The following is an 18346-nucleotide window of genomic DNA, read 5'->3' as shown; positions in this document are numbered from 1 at the left end:
GAGGGGGCGTGGTCTGAACGGTGACGTCACCTCAGCTTCCCCCCTCCCGACCGCTTCACTCTGCTGCGGAGCGGAGCCCAGGGGCTGTGACGTCACATCAAAGGGGTAACACAGGGGGTGCGGCCGGACGAGTGACCTGAGGCGTGGTCCTGTGTGTGACGTCACGGCTGTGGGCGTATCCCTGTTACAGTCTCGCCGATGGGGCGCGGTCACGATTACTACACACCGTGAGGGGGGGGCGTGTCCCTGCGTGACGCAACAGCGGAGGGCGTGGCCTTTTCCTTCTGTGGCGCGGCCACACTGTCGCTGCCGTCTGCGGGGTCGTGTTTTGCACGTGACGTCACCCACTGACGTGACCTCATTGCCCCCTCCGCGGCGTGCCCGGTGTGACGTCACCCTTTGGGGGCGCGGCCTCTCCGGGGGGAGGCGGCGCGGCCGCCGTTCGGCGGGGCGCGGCCTCTTCGCGTGACGTCACCGCGTGGGCGCGTCCGCCGTGCGTGACGCTCCCGCCAGTGCCCAACATGGCGGCGGGCGGCGGCGGCGGCGGGAGCGCCGGCGGCCGTGGGGGGACCCCGCTGTCCCCGGGCCCGTTGCTGCCGCCGCTGCTGCTGCTGCTGGCGCTGCCCGGCGGCGCCGTGCCCGCGGCCGACACCGTGGTGCTGGGGCTGCGCCTGGAGGAGAGCACGAAGCCCGCGGCGCCGGTGGCGGCGGCGGCGGCGGCGGAGGGGGCGGCCCGCGGGCCCATCCGCCTGATGGAGGGCAGCGAGGCGCTGCTGCGGCTCTACGGGCTGGGGCTGGGCCCGGGCGCCGCCGATCGCGTGGCCTTCGCCGAGCTGCGGCCGGGCGGCAACGCCTCGAGCGGCAACGCCACGTGCCAGGAGCGCTCGCAGGACCTGGTGGTGCGGCCGGGCCCCGCCGAGCCCCGCGACACCTCGGCGCTGCTGCGGGTGCGGGTGCAGCCGCTGCGCAAGGACGAGCGCGCCAAGACCTACGTGCTGTGCTCGCAGCGCCGGCCCGGGCAGCCCTGGCTGCCGCACCAGGGCCCCGACGGGCACGTGCTGGTGCTGGAGGAGAAGAAGTCGCTGCTGCCGCTGTGGCTGCAGGTGATCCTGATCGCGGGGCTGCTGGTGCTGTCGGGGATGTTCAGCGGGCTCAACCTGGGGCTGATGGCGCTGGACCCCATGGAGCTGCGCATCGTGCAGAACTGCGGCACCGACAAGGAGAAGCGCTACGCCCGCAGGATCGAGCCCATCCGCAGGAAAGGCAACTACCTGCTCTGCTCGCTGCTGCTGGGCAACGTGCTGGTCAACACCACGCTCACCATCCTGCTGGACGACCTGATCGGCTCGGGCATCGGCGCCGTGGTGGCCTCCACCATCGGCATCGTCATCTTCGGGGAGATCGTGCCGCAGGCGCTCTGCTCGCGGCACGGGCTGGCCGTGGGCGCCAACACCATCGTGGTCACCAAGTTCTTCATGCTGGTGACCTTCCCGCTGTCCTACCCCATCAGCAAGCTGCTGGACTGCATCCTGGGCCAGGAGATCGGCACCGTCTACAACCGGGAGAAGCTGGTGGAGATGCTGAAGGTGACGGAGCCCTACAACGACCTGGTGAGGGAGGAGCTCAACATGATCCAGGGAGCGCTGGAGCTGCGCACCAAGACGGTGGAGGACGTGATGACCCCGCTGCAGAACTGCTTCATGATCAACAGCGACGCCATCCTGGACTTCAACACCATGTCCGAGATCATGGAGAGCGGCTACACCCGCATCCCGGTCTACGAGGACGAGAGGTCCAACATCATGGACATCCTCTACGTCAAGGACCTGGCCTTCGTGGACCCCGACGACTGCACGCCCCTCAAAACCATCACCAAGTTCTACAACCACCCCGTGCACGTCGTCTTCCACGACACCAAGCTGGACGCCATGCTGGAGGAGTTCAAAAAGGGTGAGGAGGGGTCCTAAAGGTGCTGCTTGCTTCCTTGTGGCTGGGAATGAAATTCCAGGGGGGTTTTGCTCTCCAGAGTTGGAGCTGCCCCTGCCAGGGGTCCCAAGGGAATGAGTGACACACATCAGGGGGTCACCAAACTTTAGTCCCGACCCAGATTTTCTGGATTTGCTGGAGGAGTTCAGAAAGGGTGAGGAGGGGTCCTGGAGGTGCTGCTTCCTTCCTTTTGGCTGGGAATAAAATTCCAGAGGGGTTTTGCTCTCCAGAGCTGGAGATGCCTGTGCTAGAGGTCTCAGGATCCCCAAGGGAATGAGTGACACCAGACTTTAGTCCTGACCCAGATTTCCTGGATTTGCTGGAGGAGTTCAAAAAGGGTGATGAGGGATCCTAAAGGTGCTGCTTTTTTTTGACTGGGAATAAAATTCCAGGGGGATTTTGCTCTCTAGAGTTGAAACTGCCCATGCCAGGGGTCCCAAGGGAATGAGTGACACACATCACCAGACTTTAGTCCTGACCCAGATTTGCTGGAGGAGTTCAAAAAGGGTGAGGAGGGGTCCTAAAGGTGCTGCTTCTTTTTAGCTGGGACCAAAATTTCAGAGGGGTTTTGCTCTCCAGAGTTAGAACTGCCTGTGCCAGGGGTCTGAGAATCCCCAAGGGAATGAGTGACACCAGACTTTAGTCCTGACCCAGATTTCCTGGATTTGCTGGAGAAGTTCAAAAAGGGTGAGGAGAGTTCCTAAAGGTGCTGCTTCTTTTTGACTGGGAATAAAATTCCAGAGGGGTTTTGCTCTCCAGAGTTGGAGCTGCCCGTGCCAGGTGTCCCAAGGGAATGAGTGACACACATTAAGGGTTCACCAGACTTTATTCCCGACCCAGATTTCCTGGATTTGGAGCTTTCCCGTGCCGGGAATATTTCCATTCTCCTTCTTTTTAACGATTATCCCCGGAGACACTTTTGGAGAAGTGCTGGAAAATCCTTCATTTGGGTTTGTCTCCCTCCTCCGGGCTTTGCCCTGCAGCTCGGGGCGGCTTCCATCCCAAAAATCGAGAGGATCGGGATGCGGGATTTCCCCTTACCATCCTCTTTCCCCGAGATTTTCCCACTGGTGCCTCAGTCAGGAAGAAGCCGAAGCATTGGGAGATGCCATTCCCACCCCCATTTCCCAAAAAACCAGAGCAGAGTGGCCGCAGTGATCGCGGCTTTCTCCCGATTAAGGGATTTAAGCTCCCTCCTTCCTTCCGCCCACAAAGCCTGCGCCTGTTTTTCTTTTTCCACCGCCGCCCTTTGCCAGCTTCGCTTTTGGAGCTTTTGCCTCCGAGCTGGGAATTAGTGGGGCTGAGTTTGCTTTGGTTTTTTCACCCCTTCAGGCAGCAGATTTTCCCAGTGTTGTGGTTAAAAGAGGAGGGAAAAAGGGGAAATAAAATAATTTATTTCACCCCTTCAGGCAGCACCTTTTCCCAGTGTTGTGGTTGAGAGAGGAGGAAAAGGGGAAATAAAATTATTTATTTATCACCTTCAGGCACCCAACTTTTCCCAGTGCTATGGTTGAGAGAGGACGGAAAAAGGGAAATAAAATAATTTTTTATATCCTCCAGGCACCAGCTTTTCCCATTGTTGTGGTTGAAAGAGGAGGGAAAAAGGGAAATAAAATAATTTTTTATATCCTCCAGGCACCCAGCGTTTCCCAGTGTTGTGGTTGAGAGAGAAGGAAAAAGGGGAAATAAAATTATTTATTTATCCCCTCCAGGCACCCAACTTTTCCCAGTGTTGTGGTTGAGAGAGGAGGGAAAGGGGAAATAAAATAATTTATTTATCACCTCCAGGCACCCAACTTTTCCCAGTGCTATGGTTGAGAGAGGAGGAAAAAAGGGGAAATAGAATATTTTTTGACCCCTTCAGGTACCACCTTTTCCCAGTATTGTGGTTGAAAGAGGAGAAAAAACAGGGAAACAACCCAGTATAAAATAATTTTTTTATTCCCCCAGGCAGCACATTTTCCCAGTGTTGTGGTTGAGAGAGGAGGAAAAAGGGAAGTAAAATAATTTTTGTCTCCTCCAGGCACCCAACTTTTCCCAGTGTTGTGGTTGAGAGAGGAGGAAAAGGGGAAATAAAATAATTTATTTATCACCTCCAGGCACCCAACTTTTCCCAGTGCTATGGTTGAGAGAGGAGGAAAAAGGGGCAAACAACCACAGGATAAAATAAATTTTTTTATTCCTCTAGGCAGCAGCTTTTCCCAGTGTTGTGGTTGAGAGAGGAGGGAAAAAGGGAAATAAAATAATTTTTTATCCCCTTCAGGCACCCAATTTTTCCCAGTGCTATGGTTGAGAGAGGAGGGAAAAAGGGAAATAGAATATTTTTTGACCCCTTCAGGTTCCACCTTTTCCCAGTGTTGTGGATGAGAGAGGAGGAAAAAGGGAAAATAAAATAATTTATTTATCTCTTCCAGTCACCCAACTTTTCCCAGTTCTGTAGATGAGAGAGGAGGGAAAAAGGGAATTAAATATTTTTTTACCCCTTCAGGTTCCACCTTTTCCCAGTATTGTGGTTGAAAGAGGAGAAAAAACAGGGAAACAACCCAGTATAAAATAATTTTTTTATTCCCCCAGGCAGCACATTTTCCCAGTGTTGTGGTTGAGAGAGGAGGAAAAAGGGAAATAAAATAATTTTTGTCTCCTCCAGGCACCCAACTTTTCCCAGTGCTATGGTTGAGAGAGGAGGAAAAAGGGGCAAACAACCACAGGATAAAATAAAGTTTTTTATTCCTCTAGGCAGCAGATTTTCCCAGTGTTGTGGTTGAGAGAGGAGGAAAAAGGGAAATAAAATAATTTTTCTAATCCCCTCCAGGCACCCAATTTTTCCCAGTGCTATGGTTGAGAGAGGAGGAAAAAGGGGCAAACAACCACAGGATAAAATAAATTTTTTTATTCCTCTAGGCAGCAGCTTTTCCCAGTGCTGTGGTTGAGAGAGGACGGAAAAAGGGAAATAAAATAATTTTTTATCCCCTCCAGGCAGCAGCTTTTCCCATTGTTGTGGTTGAAAGAGGAGGGAAAAAGGGAAATAAAATAATTTTTTATATCCTCCAGGCACCCAGCTTTTCCCAGTGTTGTGGTTGAGAGAGAAGGAAAAAGGGGAAATAAAATTATTTATTTATCACCTCCAGGCACCCACCTTTTCCCAGTACTGTGGTTGAAAGAGAAGGAAAAAGGGGAAATAAAATAATTTATTTATCCCCTCCAGGCACCCAACTTTTCCCAGTGTTGTGGTTGAGAGAGGAGGAAAAAGGGGAAATAAAATAATTTATTTATCTCCTCCAGGCACCCAACTTTTCCCAGTGCTATGGTTGAGAGAGGAGGGAAAAAGGGAATTAAATATTTTTTGACCCCTTCAGGCAGCAGCTTTTCCCAGTGTTGTGGTTGAAAGAGGAGGAAAAGGAGGAAAACAACCCAGGATAAAATATTTTTTTTTATTCCCCCAGGCAGCACCTTTTCCCAGTGTTGTGGTTGAGAGAAGAGGAAAAATGGGGAAGCAACCCAGGATAAAATAATTTTTTTTATTCCTCCTGGCAGAAAAGAGCAGGAAAAAGGGGAAATAAAATAATTTATTTATCCCCTCCAGGCACCCAACTTTTCCCAGTACTGTGGTTGAAAGAGTAGGAAAAAGGGGAAATAAAAGGGGAAATAAAATCTCTTTTTTTAACCCCTTCAAGCATTAGCTTTTCCCAGCACTGTGGTTGAAAGAGAAGGAAAAAGGGGTTTTGGGACAAAATTCCTCATCCCAGGAGATTTTTCCATGGGATTTTGGGACAAATCAGGTGGAATTCCTCATCCCTGGAATGTTCTCAGCGTGATCCCTCGTGGATTTGGGATCTGATTGCCCAGGTCAGGACCTGGATCAGAGGCAGGAGATTCCTGCAGAGGGGATAATTAACAGGCTGTGCTAATTGAGGGGTTTGAGCTGGGAATGCCCAGTCTGGAGAAAGGAGAGTCCTGAAGGGGCTGCAGGAGAACAGGAGAGGGATTTGGGATAAGGGGTGGAGGGACAGGACACAGGGAATGGCTTCAAAAGGGGGAAAAAAAAGAGATTTTAATGGGATTTTGGGAAGGAATTGCTGGCTGGGATGGAATTCCCAGAGCTGCTGGGATCCCTGGAGTGGCCAAGGCCAGGCTGGTGCCACCCTGGTGGGACTGGGGGAACATTGGGGTCCCTTGCACCCCAAACCATTCAGGTTTAGATGGGATTTTGGGGAGAAATATTGGATATGGGGCTGGGATGGAATTCCCAAAGAAGTTGTGGCTACTCAAAAATCCCCAAGGCCAGGCTGGAGCCACCCTGGTGGGAATGGGGGAGCATTGGGGTCCCTTGCACCCCAAACCATTCCATAAATCCATATTTAGATGGGATTTTGGGGAGAAATATCAGGAGAGGGGCTGGGATGGAATTCCTAAAGAAATTGTGGCTGCTCCTGGATCCCTGGCAGTGTCCCCAAGGCCACCATGTCCCTGCCCACAGATCCCTCTGTCCCTCTGGCTCTTCTCCCCCTCCTCATTTTGGGGTCCTGGTGTTTGTCCCCCCCCAGGGACCCCCAGCCCTGGCTGTGTCTGCTCTGCCTCAGCCCCTCCCTCTGCTCCTCCCTGACTCACCTGGGCTGCCTCACCTGGCCCCACCCTGCTGGCCAGCAAGGGGCTGAGGTGGCCCTGACAACAAACCCAAGATAAAAGAAAATTTTTGACCCCTTCAGGCAGCACCTTTTCCCAGTGCTGTGGTTGAAAGAGGAGGAAAAAGGGGAAATAAAATGATTTATTTATCCCCTCCAGGCACCCAACTTTTCCCAGTTCTGTGGTTGAGAGAGGAGGAAAAATGGGGAAAAAACCCAGGATAAAATAATTTTTTTTTATTCCCCCAGGCAGCACCTTTTCCCAGTGTTGTGGTTGAGAGAGGAGGAAAAAGGGGAAATAAAATAATTTTTTTATCCCCTCCAGGCACCCAGTGCTATGGTTAAGAGTGGAGGGAAAAAGGGAAATAAAATCTTTTTATTTGACCCCTTCAAGCACCAGGATTTTCCAGTGCTGTGGTTGAGAGAGGAGGGAAAAAGGGAAATAAAATAATTTATTTCACCCCTTCAGGCAGCAGCTTTTCCCAGTTCTGTGGTTGAGAGAGGAGGGAAAAAGGGAAATAAAATCTCTTTTTTTAGCCCCTTCAAGCATTAGCTTTTCCCAACACTGTGGTTGAAAGAGAAGGAAAAAGGGATTTTGGGACAGAATTCCTCATCCCAGGAGTTTTCCTCCTGTGATTTTTGTGACAAGGAGCAAAATTCCTCATCCCTGGTGTTTTTCCCATGGGGTTTTGGGACAGAACAGGTGAAATTCCTCATCCCAGGAGATTTTTCTCTGTGATTTTCTGACAAGGAGTAAAATTCTTCCTCCCAGGAGATTTTCCCATGTCATTTAATTAGTGTCATTACCCTGTGAGTGAGCTCAGGTTTAATTAGTGTATTACTCTGGGAGTTAATTAGTGTCATTACTCTGGGAGGGAGCACCCAGCCCAAGGGCTCGTTTAGGTTTTAATGAATTTATTGCTCCAGGGAGGGATGGGATGGGCTGGGGCACCTTGGGGACACCATGGGGACATCCCAGGGCTGGGGACAACCCATGGCTTGGACATTCTGGGGACATCTGAGGGTTGGGGACATCCTGGGGACATCCCAGGGCTGGGACATCCTGAGGACGTTGTGGGGTGGGGACATTCTTGGGACATCCCATGGCTGGGACATTTTGGGGACATCCCAGGACAGGGACACCCTGGGGAGATCCCAAGACAGGGATATCCTGGGAGCATCCCATGGTTGGGACATCTTGGGGACATCCAGGGGACATCCCAGGGCTGGGAAATCCTGGGGACAACCCATGGCTTGGACATTCTGGGGACATCTGAGGGTTGGGGACACTGGGGACATCCCATGATTGGGACACCTTGGGGACATCCAGGGGACATCCCAGGGCTGGGACACTCTGGGGACATCCTGAGGATATTCAGGTCTGGGACATCTTGGGGACATTTGAGGGTTGGGGACATCCTGGGGACAATTTGTGGCTGGGATATGTTGGGGACACCTGGGGACATCCCATGATTGGGACACCTTGGGGACATCCAGGGGACATCCCAGGGCTGGGACACCCTGGGGACATCCTGAGGTTATTCAGGGCTGGGACATCCTAGGGACATTTGAGGGTTGGGGACATACTGGGGACAGTTTGTAGCTGGGATGTGTTGGGGACATCCTGAGGGACATCCCAAGACAGGGATATCCTGGGAGCATCCCATGGTTGGGACATCTTGGGGACATCCCATCTCAGGGACACCCAGGGTACATCCCATGGGTGGGACATCTCAGGGACACCCAGGTGACACCCAGGGGACATCCCCTGGCTGGGATATCTCAGGGACACCCAGGTGACACCCAGGGGACATCCCCTGGCTGGGATATCTCAGGGACACCCAGGGGACACCCAGGGGACATCCCCTGGCTGGGATATCTCAGGGACACCCAGGTGACACCCAGGGCCCCCCAGGGCCGTGTCCCCATGCTGACCCCGGGCTGTGTCCCCAGGGAAGTCCCACCTGGCCATCGTGCAGAAGGTGAACAACGAGGGTGAGGGTGACCCTTTCTACGAGGTGCTGGGGCTGGTGACCCTCGAGGACGTCATCGAGGAGATCATCAAATCCGAGATCCTCGACGAGTCCGACACCTACAGTAGGCTGGGGAACCCCAATCCCCGGGGGTGGGACCCTTCCCCAGATCCCTGGGGGTGGGACCCCTCCCCAGATCCCTGGGGGTGGGACCCCTCCCCAGATCCCCGGGGGTGGGACCCCTCCCCAATCCCTGGGGGTGGGACCCCTCCCCAGATCCCTGGGGTTCCTGGGGGCTCCCCCACCCAAATCCCTATGGGGGGCCCTGGGTGTGACCCCTTCCCAAATCCCTGTGGGTGTGACCCCCTCCCCATATTCCCATAGGGGTCCCTGGGGTGACCCCTCCCCAAATCCCCCTGGGGGTCCCTGGGGTGACCCCTCCCCTCCCCACAGTCGATAACCGCAGCAGGAAGAGGGTCTGCAACCAGAAGAACCGTCGTGACTTCTCGGCCTTCAAGGACCCCGACAACGAGCTCAAGGTCAAGGTGTCCCCTCAGCTGCTGCTGGCTGCCCATCGCTTCCTGTCCACTGGTCAGTCTGGGGCATGGCCTCAGGGACCCCACAGAGATCTGCAGCTCACTCTGTCCCCTCTGCTCACTCCACATTCTGCTCCCAGGGGTGGCCCACGCCATCCCAGGATGGGCATTCCAACCCCAAGGGTGTCCTAAACCATCCCAAGATGGACATTCCAACCCCAAGGGTCTTCCAGACCATCCCAAGATGGACATTCCAACCCCAAGGGTGTCCTAAACCATCCCAGGATGGACATTCCAATCCCAAGGGTCTCCCAGACCATCCCAGGGTGGGAATCCTGGTCACAAGGGTCTCCCAGACTATCCCAAGATGGACATTCCAGTCCCAAGGGTCTCCCAGACTATCCCAGGATGGACATTCCAACCCCAAGGGTGTCCTAAACCATCCCAGGGTGGACATTCCAACCCCAAGGGTCTCCCAGACCATCCCAAGATGGACATTCCAACCCCAAGGGTGTCCTAAACCATCCCAGGGTGGACATTCCAACCCCAAGGGTCTCCCAGACCATCACAGGATGGGAATCTTTGTCCCAAAGGTCTTCCAGACCATCCCAGGATGGGAATCCTGGCCCCAAGGGTCTCCCAGACCATCCCAGGATGGACATTCCAGCCCCAAGGGTGTCCTAGACCATCCCAGGATGGGAATCTTTGTCCCAAGGGTCTCCTAGACAATCCTAGGATGGATATTCCAGTCCCAAGGGTCTCCCACACCAATCCAGGGTGGGAATCCTGGTCCCAAGGGTCTCCCACACCATCCTAGGATGGACATTCCAGCCCCAAGGTCCTTCTAGACCATCCCAAGATGAGAATTCCAGCCCCAAGGGTCTGCTAGACCATCCCAGGATAGGAATCCTGATCCCAAGGGTGTCCTAGACCATCCAAGCTTCTTGTCCATTGGTCAGTTTGGGTCACTTGGCCTCAGTGAGGAGCTCACCAAGTCCTTGTGTCCCCTCTGGTCACTCCACATTCTGGTTCTTTGTATCTCCCACACCATCCCACAATGGACATTCCAGTCCCAAGGGTCTCCTAGACCATTCCAGGATGGAAATCCTTGTCCCAAAGGTTTCCCACACCAACCCAGAATGGGAATCATGGTCCCAAGGGTCTCCTAGACCATTCCAGGGTGGACATTCCAGCCCCAGGGGTCTCCTAGACCATCCCAGAATGGACATCCCACCTCCAAGGGTCCTCCTAGACCATCCCAGGGTGGGCATTCCAGCCCCAAGGTCCTCCTAGACCATTCCAGGATGGGAATCCTGGTCCCAGGGGTCTCCTAGACCATCCCAGGGTGGACATTCCATCCCCAAGGGTCTCCCACACCATCCCAGAATGGGAATTCCATCCTCAGGAGTCTTCCACACCAACCAGGATGGGAATCCTGGTCCCAAGGGTCTCCTAGATCATCCCAGGGTGGACATTCCAGCCCCAAGGGTCTCCTAAACCATCCCAGAATGGGAATTCCATCCTCAAGGGTCTTCCACACCATCCCAGAATGGGAATCCTGATCCCAGGAGTCTCCTAGACAATCCTAGGATGGACATTCCAGTCCCAAGGGTCTCCCACACCAACCCAGGATGGGAATCCTGGTCCCAAGGGTCTCCTAGATCATCCCAGGGTGGACATTCCAGCCCCAAGAGTCTCCTAGACCATCCCAAGATGGGAATTCTGGTCCCGAGGATCTCCTCAACCATTCCAAGATTGGAATCCTGGTCCCAGGCGTCTCCTAGACAATCCTAGGATGGACATTCCATCCCCAGGGGTCTCCCAGACCATCCCAGGATGGGAATTCCATCCTCAAGGGTCTTCTACACCCCCCCAAGATGGGAATCCTGATCCCGAGGATCTCCTCAACCATTCCAAGATTGGAATCCTGGTCCCAGGGGTCTTCTAGACAATCTAGGATGGACATTCCAGCCCCAAGAGTCTCCCACACCAACTCAGGATGGGAATCCTGGTCCCAGGAGTCTCCTAGACAATCCTAGGATGGACATTCCAGTCCCAAGGGTCTCCTAGACCATCCCAGGATGGGAATCCTGGACCCAAGGGTCTCCTAGATCATCCCAGGGTGGACATTCCAGTCCCAAGGGTCTCCCACACCATTTCAGGATGGAATCCTTGTCCCAGGGGTCTCCCAGACCATCCCAGGATGGGAATTCCATCCTCAAGGGTCTTCTACACCCCCCCAAGATGGGAATCCTGATCCCGAGGATCTCCTCAACCATTCCAAGATTGGAATCCTGGTCCCAGGGATCTCCCAGACCATCCCAGGATGGGAATTCCCTGTCACCTGGAAGGTTTGAGCCCACCTGTGACCCTTTCCCACCCCCTGTCCAGAGGTGACACTCTTCACCCCCACCTTCATCTCGGAGAAGATCCTGCTGCGGCTGCTCAAGTACTCTGATGTCATCCAGGAGCTGAAGTTCGACGAGGAGAACAAGAAATCCCCGCGGCACTTCCTGTACTGCAAGAACAAACCAGCTGATTACTTCATCCTCATCCTGCAGGTGCTGCCAGGGATTCCCCTGGGAATTCCCAGCCCTTGGCAGTGCACTGATGTTGGGGTTTTTTTATTTTTTTCCCCCCCTGGCAGGGCAAGGTGGAGGTGGAGGCTGGCAAGGAGTGCATGAAGTTCGAGGCGGGAGCGTTTTCCTACTATGGGGTGATGGCACTGAGCCCCCCTCCTGGAGCTGGTGAGCACCCCAAAATCCTCCTGGGGTCCCTGGGTCAGAGCTGCCCTGGGAATGGGGGATTGCAGAGCTTCCAAAAGCTCCTGGGGACAGCAGAGCTCCCCGTGGAGTTCCATGGGTGGATCTCAGGGCTCCGTGGGGACACCTCCTACTGTCCCTGGTGGCCTTGGGGACACTTTTCAGGGATCCCTGGGAATGGGAGAATCCAGAGCTTCCAAAACCTGGGGACAGCAGAGCTCCCCATGGAATCTTGGAATGGTTGGGAAGGCTCTTAGGGCTCCATGGGGACACCTCCCACTGTTCTTGGTGGCCTTGGGACATGTCCAGGATTCCTTAGGAACGGGAGATTATGGAGGTTCCAAACCCTCTCAGTGTCCCCAGATCCATCCTGGGGACAGCAGAGCTCACCATGGAGTTCTGGAATGGTTTGGGTGGATCTCAGGGCTCCATGGGGACACCTCCTTCTGTCCCTGGTGGCCTTGGGGACACTTTCAGGGATCCCTGGGTTGGATTTGCCCCCCTGGAATTGGAGAATCCAGAGCTTCCAAAAGCTCCTGGGGACAGCAGAGCTCCCCATGGAGTTCTGGGGGTTCTCAGAGGCCCATGGGCAGGGACAGCTCCCACTGTCCCTGGTGGCCTTGGGGACATTTCCAGGGATCCCTGGGTGGGATCTGTCCCCCTGGAATTGGGGATTCCAGAGGTTCTGAGTCCCATCAGTGTCCTGGATGAGCAGCTCCATGTCCGAGTGGCCAATTTCAGGATTTGGGGTTCATGAGATTCTTGGTAAACCTGCCTTGTTAGGAAGAGTTTAACTTCTGGAATTCCACCCTAAACCTAAACTTAAACCTAAACCTCAACCTCCATGAGGCAATTCCAGAAACCTGAGGGAATTCTGGAAACCCATTCTGGCTTTAGAATGGTGTGAAAAATGGGATTTTTGTTAAATCTGCCCTGTTAGGAACAGTTTAACTTCTAGAATTCCACCCTAAACCAAAACCTACACCTAAACCAAAACCTCCACAAGGCGATTCCATAAACCTGAGGGAATTCCAGAAACTTCTCCTGCCTTTAGAATCCCCCAAATTCGGGGTGTGCCCTTCAGGGCTGACCCATGGGGAGAAAATGCAGGATTGGGGAATGGTGGGAAAGGCTGGAGAATGATCCCAAGCCCTTCCTTAGGCTGGGTTAGACCCAAAGCCCATCCCAAGCCATTCCTAACTCTGGGTTAGGCTGGAGGTTGATCCCAAGCCCATCCTAATGCTAGACCTGAGTGCAACCCCAAGCCCTCCCTAAGCCCTGGTTAGACCTGAGTGCGACCCCAAGTCCTTCCTAACCCCTGGTCAGGCCTGAGGCTCATCCCAAGCCCTTCCTAAGCCCCAGTTAGACCTGAGGCTCATCCCAAGCCCTCCCTAAGCCCTGGTTAGACCTGAGGCTCATCCCAAGCCTTCCCTAAGCCCTGGTTAGGCCCAAGGCTGATCCCAAGCCTTTCCTCAGACTGGGTTTGGCCAAAGGCTCATCCCAAGCCCTCCCTAACCCCTGGTTAGACCTGAGGCTGATCCCAAGCCCTCCCTAGCCCACTTAGACCTGAGTCCCACCCCAGCCCGGCTAGACCCGGGTCCCACCCCAGCCCGGCTAGACCCGGGTCCCACCCCAGCCCGGTTAGACCTGAGTGTGACCCCCAGCCCGGTTAGACCTGAGTGTGACCCCCAGCCCGGTTAGACCCGAGTGTGACCCCCAGCCCGGTTAGACCCGAGTGTACCCCCAGCCCGGTTAGACCTGAGTGTGACCCCCAGCCTGGTTAGACCCGAGTTCAACCCCCAGCCCAGTTAGACCCGAGTGTATCCCCAGCCCGGTTAGACCTGAGTGTGACCCCCAGCCTGGTTAGACCCGAGTGTACCCCCAGCCTGGTTAGACCCGAGTGTGACCCCCAGCCCGGTTAGACCCGAGTGTGACCCCAGCCCGGTTAGACCCGTGTCCCCCCCAGCCCGGTTAGACCCGAGTGCACCCCCAGCCCAGTTAAACCCGTGTCCCCCAGCCCCGCTTTAGCCCCTGCTCCCTGCAGACACGCGCTCCCCGTCGCACGTGGGCGGCCTGAACCGCTCGGCCTCGCTCAGTTACCCCGAGCGCTCCGAGCCCGGCTCCTCGCCCGCCAGCGGCAGCAACAGCCAGCTCAGCGCCGCCCCCTACGTGGCCGATTTCAGCGTGCGCGCCCTCGGCGACCTGCAGTTCGTCAAGGTCAGCGCGGCCGGGCGGGCACGGGGCACCCCCGGGGATCGGGGACACACCCCCGGGGATCGGGGACACACCCCCTGGGGATTGGGGACACCCCCCTGGGGATCGGGGACACCCCTGGGGATCGGGGACACACCCCTGGGGATCGGGGACACCCCCCTGGGGATCGGGGACACACCCCTGGGGATCGGGGACACCCCTTTGGGGATCGGGGACACCCCCCTGGGGATCGGGGACACGGGGCGGGGGGACCCCCGGGGATCGGGGACACCCCCCTGGGGATTGGGGACACCCCCCTGGGGATCAGGGACACACCCCTGGGGATTGGGGACACACCCCCTGGGGATCGGGGACACACCCCCGGGGATCGGGGACACACCCCCGGGGATCGGGGACACACCCCTGGGGATCGGGGACACACCCCCTGGGGATCGGGGACACACCCCCTGGGGATCGGGGACACCCCCCGGGGGATCGGGGACACACCCCCTGGGAATCGGGGACACACCCCCGGGGATCGGGGACACCCCCCTGGGAATCGGGGACACACCCCCGGGGGATCGGGGACACCCCCCCTGGGGATTGGGGACACCCCTCTGGGGATCAGGGACACACCCCCAGGGATCGGGGACACACCCCCGGGGATCGGGGGCATGGGGCGGGGGCACCCCCGGGGATCGGGGACACCCCTCTGGGGATCGGGGACACCCCTCTGGGGATCGGGGACACACCCCCGGGGATCGGGGACACCCCTCTGGGGATCGGGGACACCCCCCTGGGGATTGGGGCACGGGGCTGGGGCACCCCCTGGGGATTGGGATCACCCTCAGGTGGGGTTTGGGGTCACCCCCAGGGTCCTCTGGGGTTTGGGTCCATGGGTTTGGGGTCACGGGGCTGGGGTCACCCCCCATGGGGTTTGGGGTCACTCTCAATGGGGATTGGGGTCACCCCCTGTGGGGATTGGGGGCACCCCCATGGGGATTGGAGTCATGGGTTTGGGGTCACCCCTCGTGGGGATTGGGGTCACTCTCAGTGGGGTTTGGGGTCACCCTCAGGTGGGGTTTGGGCCATGGGTTTGGGGTCACCCAGGGTGGGATTTGGGGTCACCCCCCGGGTCCTGTGGGGGTCTGGGGTCACCCCATGTGGGGTTTGGGGTCACCCTCAATGGGGATTGGGGTCAGCGCTGTCCAGGCTGGATTTGGGGTGGGAGTTGTGGGTTCTTCAGGGCTCCTGCAAAATTCTGGGATGGGAATCCTGACACTTTGGGATCTCCCACACCATTTTGGGAATTCCATCCCTTTGGGGTCTCCTACAACATTCTGGGATGTGAATCCCATCCATGGAGCATTTTGGGGTGGGAATCCCAGCACTCGGGGTTTCCTATACAATTATGGGGTGTGAATCCCAGCACTTTGAGGTGCCCTATACAATTTTGGGGTGTGAATCCCAGCAGTTTGGGGCACCCTATACCATTATGGGATGTGAATCCCAGCAGTTTGGGGTGCCCTATACAATTTTGGGGTGTGAATTCCAGCACTTTGGGGTGCCCTATACCATTTTGGGGTGTGAATCCCAGGGGTTCGGGGTGCCCTATAGAATTTTGGGGTGTGAATCCCATGCATACACCATTATGGGATGTGAATCCCAGCAGTTTGGGGTGCCCTATACAATTTTGGGGTGTGAATTCCAGCACTTTGGGGTGCCCTATGCCATTTTGGGGTGTGAATCCCAGGGGTTCGGGGTGCCCTATAGAATTTTGGGGTGTGAATCCCATGCATACACCATTATGGGATGTGAATCCCAGCAGTTTGGGGTGCCCTGTACAATTTTGGGGTGTGAATCCCATGCATACACCATTATGGGATGTGAATCCCAGCACTTTGGGGTCTCCTATACCATTCTGGGGTGTGAATCCCAGGGGTTGGGGCGCCCTGTAGAATTTTGGGGTGTGAATCCCAGGGTTGGGGCGCCCTGTAGAATCTTGGGGTGTGAATCCCAGGGGTTCGGGGTCTCCTGTACCATTTTGGGGTGTGAATCCCAGGGTTGGGGTTCCCTGTAGAATTTTGGGGTGTGAATCCCAGGGTTGGGGCGCCCTATAGAATTTTGGGGTGTGAATCCCAGGGTTGGGGTGCCCTGTAGAATTTTGGGGTGTGAATCCCAGGGTTGGGGCGCCCTGCCCCGCCTGGGATGGTCCCCCCGCGCTCCCCTGCACGCGTCTCTCGGCGCAGATCACTCGCCAGGAGTACCAGAACGGGCTGCTGGCCTCGCGCATGGACAGCTGCCCCCAGTCCCCCGACAGCGGCGCCCCCCGGGCCGAGCGGGCGCGCCGGAGGCCGCCGGCGCCGGCGGACGAGACCACGAGCCTGCTGAACGAGAGGAACTGCCTGAGCCGCCGCAGCAACCACAGCGCGCTGGAGAACTCCATCTGACCCCGGCCCGGCGCGCCCCCGCGGCGCGCCCGCACCCACCGCGCTGGCAGCGGCGGGGAACGGAACGGCTGGGACGGAACGGCTGGAACGGCTGGGAATGGCTGGGAGGAGCGGCTGGAGCACCGGGAGGAGCGGCTGGAGCACCGGGAGGAGCTGGAGTGCCGCTGGGAGCGGCTGGAGCCGCCGCCGCCGCTCCCGGTGCGCGCTCCGTCCGCGGGCGCTGCGGCGCCCACGGCTCAGGAGCTCTGGGGTCTCAGGCTGCTGCCATGGGGAACCCTCGGGATGGACGGCCCGGCCCATCCCAACCTGCCAGGAACCCCGGGATGGACTTCCCAACCCTGCCAAGGAACCCAGGATAACCATCCCAAACCTGCCAGGAACCCAGGATAACCATCCCAACCCATCCCAACCTGCCAGGAACCCGGGATAACCATCCCAAACCATCCCAAACCTGCCAGGAAACCCGGGATAACCATCCCAAACCATCCCAACCCTGCCAGGAACCCTGGGATGGACATCCTGACCCTTCAAGGGAATCTGGGATGGACATCCCAAACCTTCCAAGAATGTGGGATGAACATCCTAAACCTGCCAGGAAATCTGGGATGGACATCCCAAATCTTCCAGGATCCCCAACCCTTTCAGACCCCCCAGGATGGACATCCTGCCCCTTCCAGGAAATTTGGGATGGACATCCCATTCCTTTGGGATCCCTGGGATGGGGATTCCAACCCTTTGGGGTCTCCTGCAGCATTTTGGGATGTTCTGGGATGGGATTCCCAGCCCCTCTCGGGTGTTTTTGGGGTCCCCTGGGTCAATCCTGGCCCCCTCCCCACACCCACCCCCCTTTCCCCGCTGGCCCGGGGGGCTCCGGGGGACGTGGGGACAAATTTGGGATTTTGGGGTCAGGATTTTGAGGTTGTGGGTTTGGAATGTGGATTTGGGGTCAGGATTTTGGGGACCTAGATTTGGGGTTATGATTTTGGGGGTCTCCATTTTAGGGTCTGCATTTTTGGGGTTTGGATTTGGGATCTGAATTTTGGGGGTCTGGATTTTGGGACCTAGATTTGGGGTCAGGATTTTTAGGGTCTGGATTTTGGGACCTAGATTTGGGGTCTATATTTTAGGGTCTGTTTTAAGGTCTGGACTTTGGAATCTGGATTTCGAGGTCTGGATTTGGGGTTTCCACTTTAGGGTCTGGATTTTGGGGTCAGGATTTTGGGGTGACACAGCGCTAGTGACCAAAGTTGTACAGGCAGGAGGGGGCTGAGGGTCCCCCCAAAACCCCCCGGGACCCCCCACCCCAAAAAACAAAAATAAGCACAAAAGTTCCCCCTGGTGAACTCCTGTAAGTTATGGGAAGGTTGAATTATTTTTGTTAATCACATCTCGACGATCAGTTCCTAGCTCCTTCCGTGGGGAGATTTTAGTAATAATAATAATAATAATAATATAAATAATAATAATAAGCCAGGAAAAACAAAAAAAAAAAAACTTTTTATTAAATCTTCTCCTATGCAAACCCCTCCTTTTCCTTCCCCCAACCCGCGGGAATTCCTATTTATTGTTCAGGTTTGATTTGTATTTTGGGAGCTGCGGGAGGAGGGGCGGGGGGGCGGGGCCTCCCCTCCCGGTTCTGCCCTCCCCCTCTCCCCCTCCCTCCCCCCTCGGTTGTGAAACCAACCGTGGAATTTGATTTCACGGGGTTTTTGGAGGGGTTTTTTTTGCCAGATGGGTTAATAAAGATTCTATATCGTACCTGGCTGTGCTCGGTGCCGCGCGGGGGGTTCCGGTACCGGCAACCGGGGCCGCTTTAACGGACGC

General features: G+C 56.3%; 1 protein-coding gene across 1 annotated transcript; it reads left to right on the top strand.

Annotated features, from left to right (window-relative positions):
* The first annotated feature begins 61 nt into the window (after window positions 1-61).
* Window positions 62-16572, top strand: CNNM4 (cyclin and CBS domain divalent metal cation transport mediator 4). Its single transcript, XM_079332954.1, has 7 exons — window positions 62-1950; window positions 8562-8705; window positions 9035-9172; window positions 11509-11678; window positions 11765-11864; window positions 13924-14096; window positions 16322-16572. The coding sequence occupies exons 1-7, from the start codon at window positions 522-524 to the stop codon at window positions 16520-16522; spliced, it is 2355 nt and encodes a 784-aa protein (XP_079189080.1). The 5' UTR covers window positions 62-521; the 3' UTR covers window positions 16523-16572.
* The last annotated feature ends 1774 nt before the right edge of the window (window positions 16573-18346 follow it).

Source organism: Erithacus rubecula (assembly GCF_903797595.1).
Source record: "Erithacus rubecula genome assembly, contig: scaffold_640_arrow_ctg1, whole genome shotgun sequence".
In the NCBI taxonomy this organism is placed as follows: Eukaryota; Metazoa; Chordata; class Aves; order Passeriformes; family Muscicapidae; genus Erithacus; species Erithacus rubecula.
Note: the sequence above shows the minus strand (reverse complement) of the source record. Positions and strands in the feature narration are given on the sequence as shown.

Bases quoted from the DNA above. Each gene is read 5' to 3' on its own strand.
- CNNM4 (XM_079332954.1), top strand. From the start codon at position 522: ATGGCGGCGGGCGGCGGCGGCGGCGGGAGCGCCGGCGGCCGTGGGGGG. The intron at 1,951-8,561 runs GTGAGGAGGGGT...CTGTGTCCCCAG, and splicing joins GCTGGAGGAGTTCAAAAAGG to GGAAGTCCCACCTGGCCATC. The intron at 9,173-11,508 runs GTCAGTCTGGGG...CCCCCTGTCCAG, and splicing joins CCATCGCTTCCTGTCCACTG to AGGTGACACTCTTCACCCCC.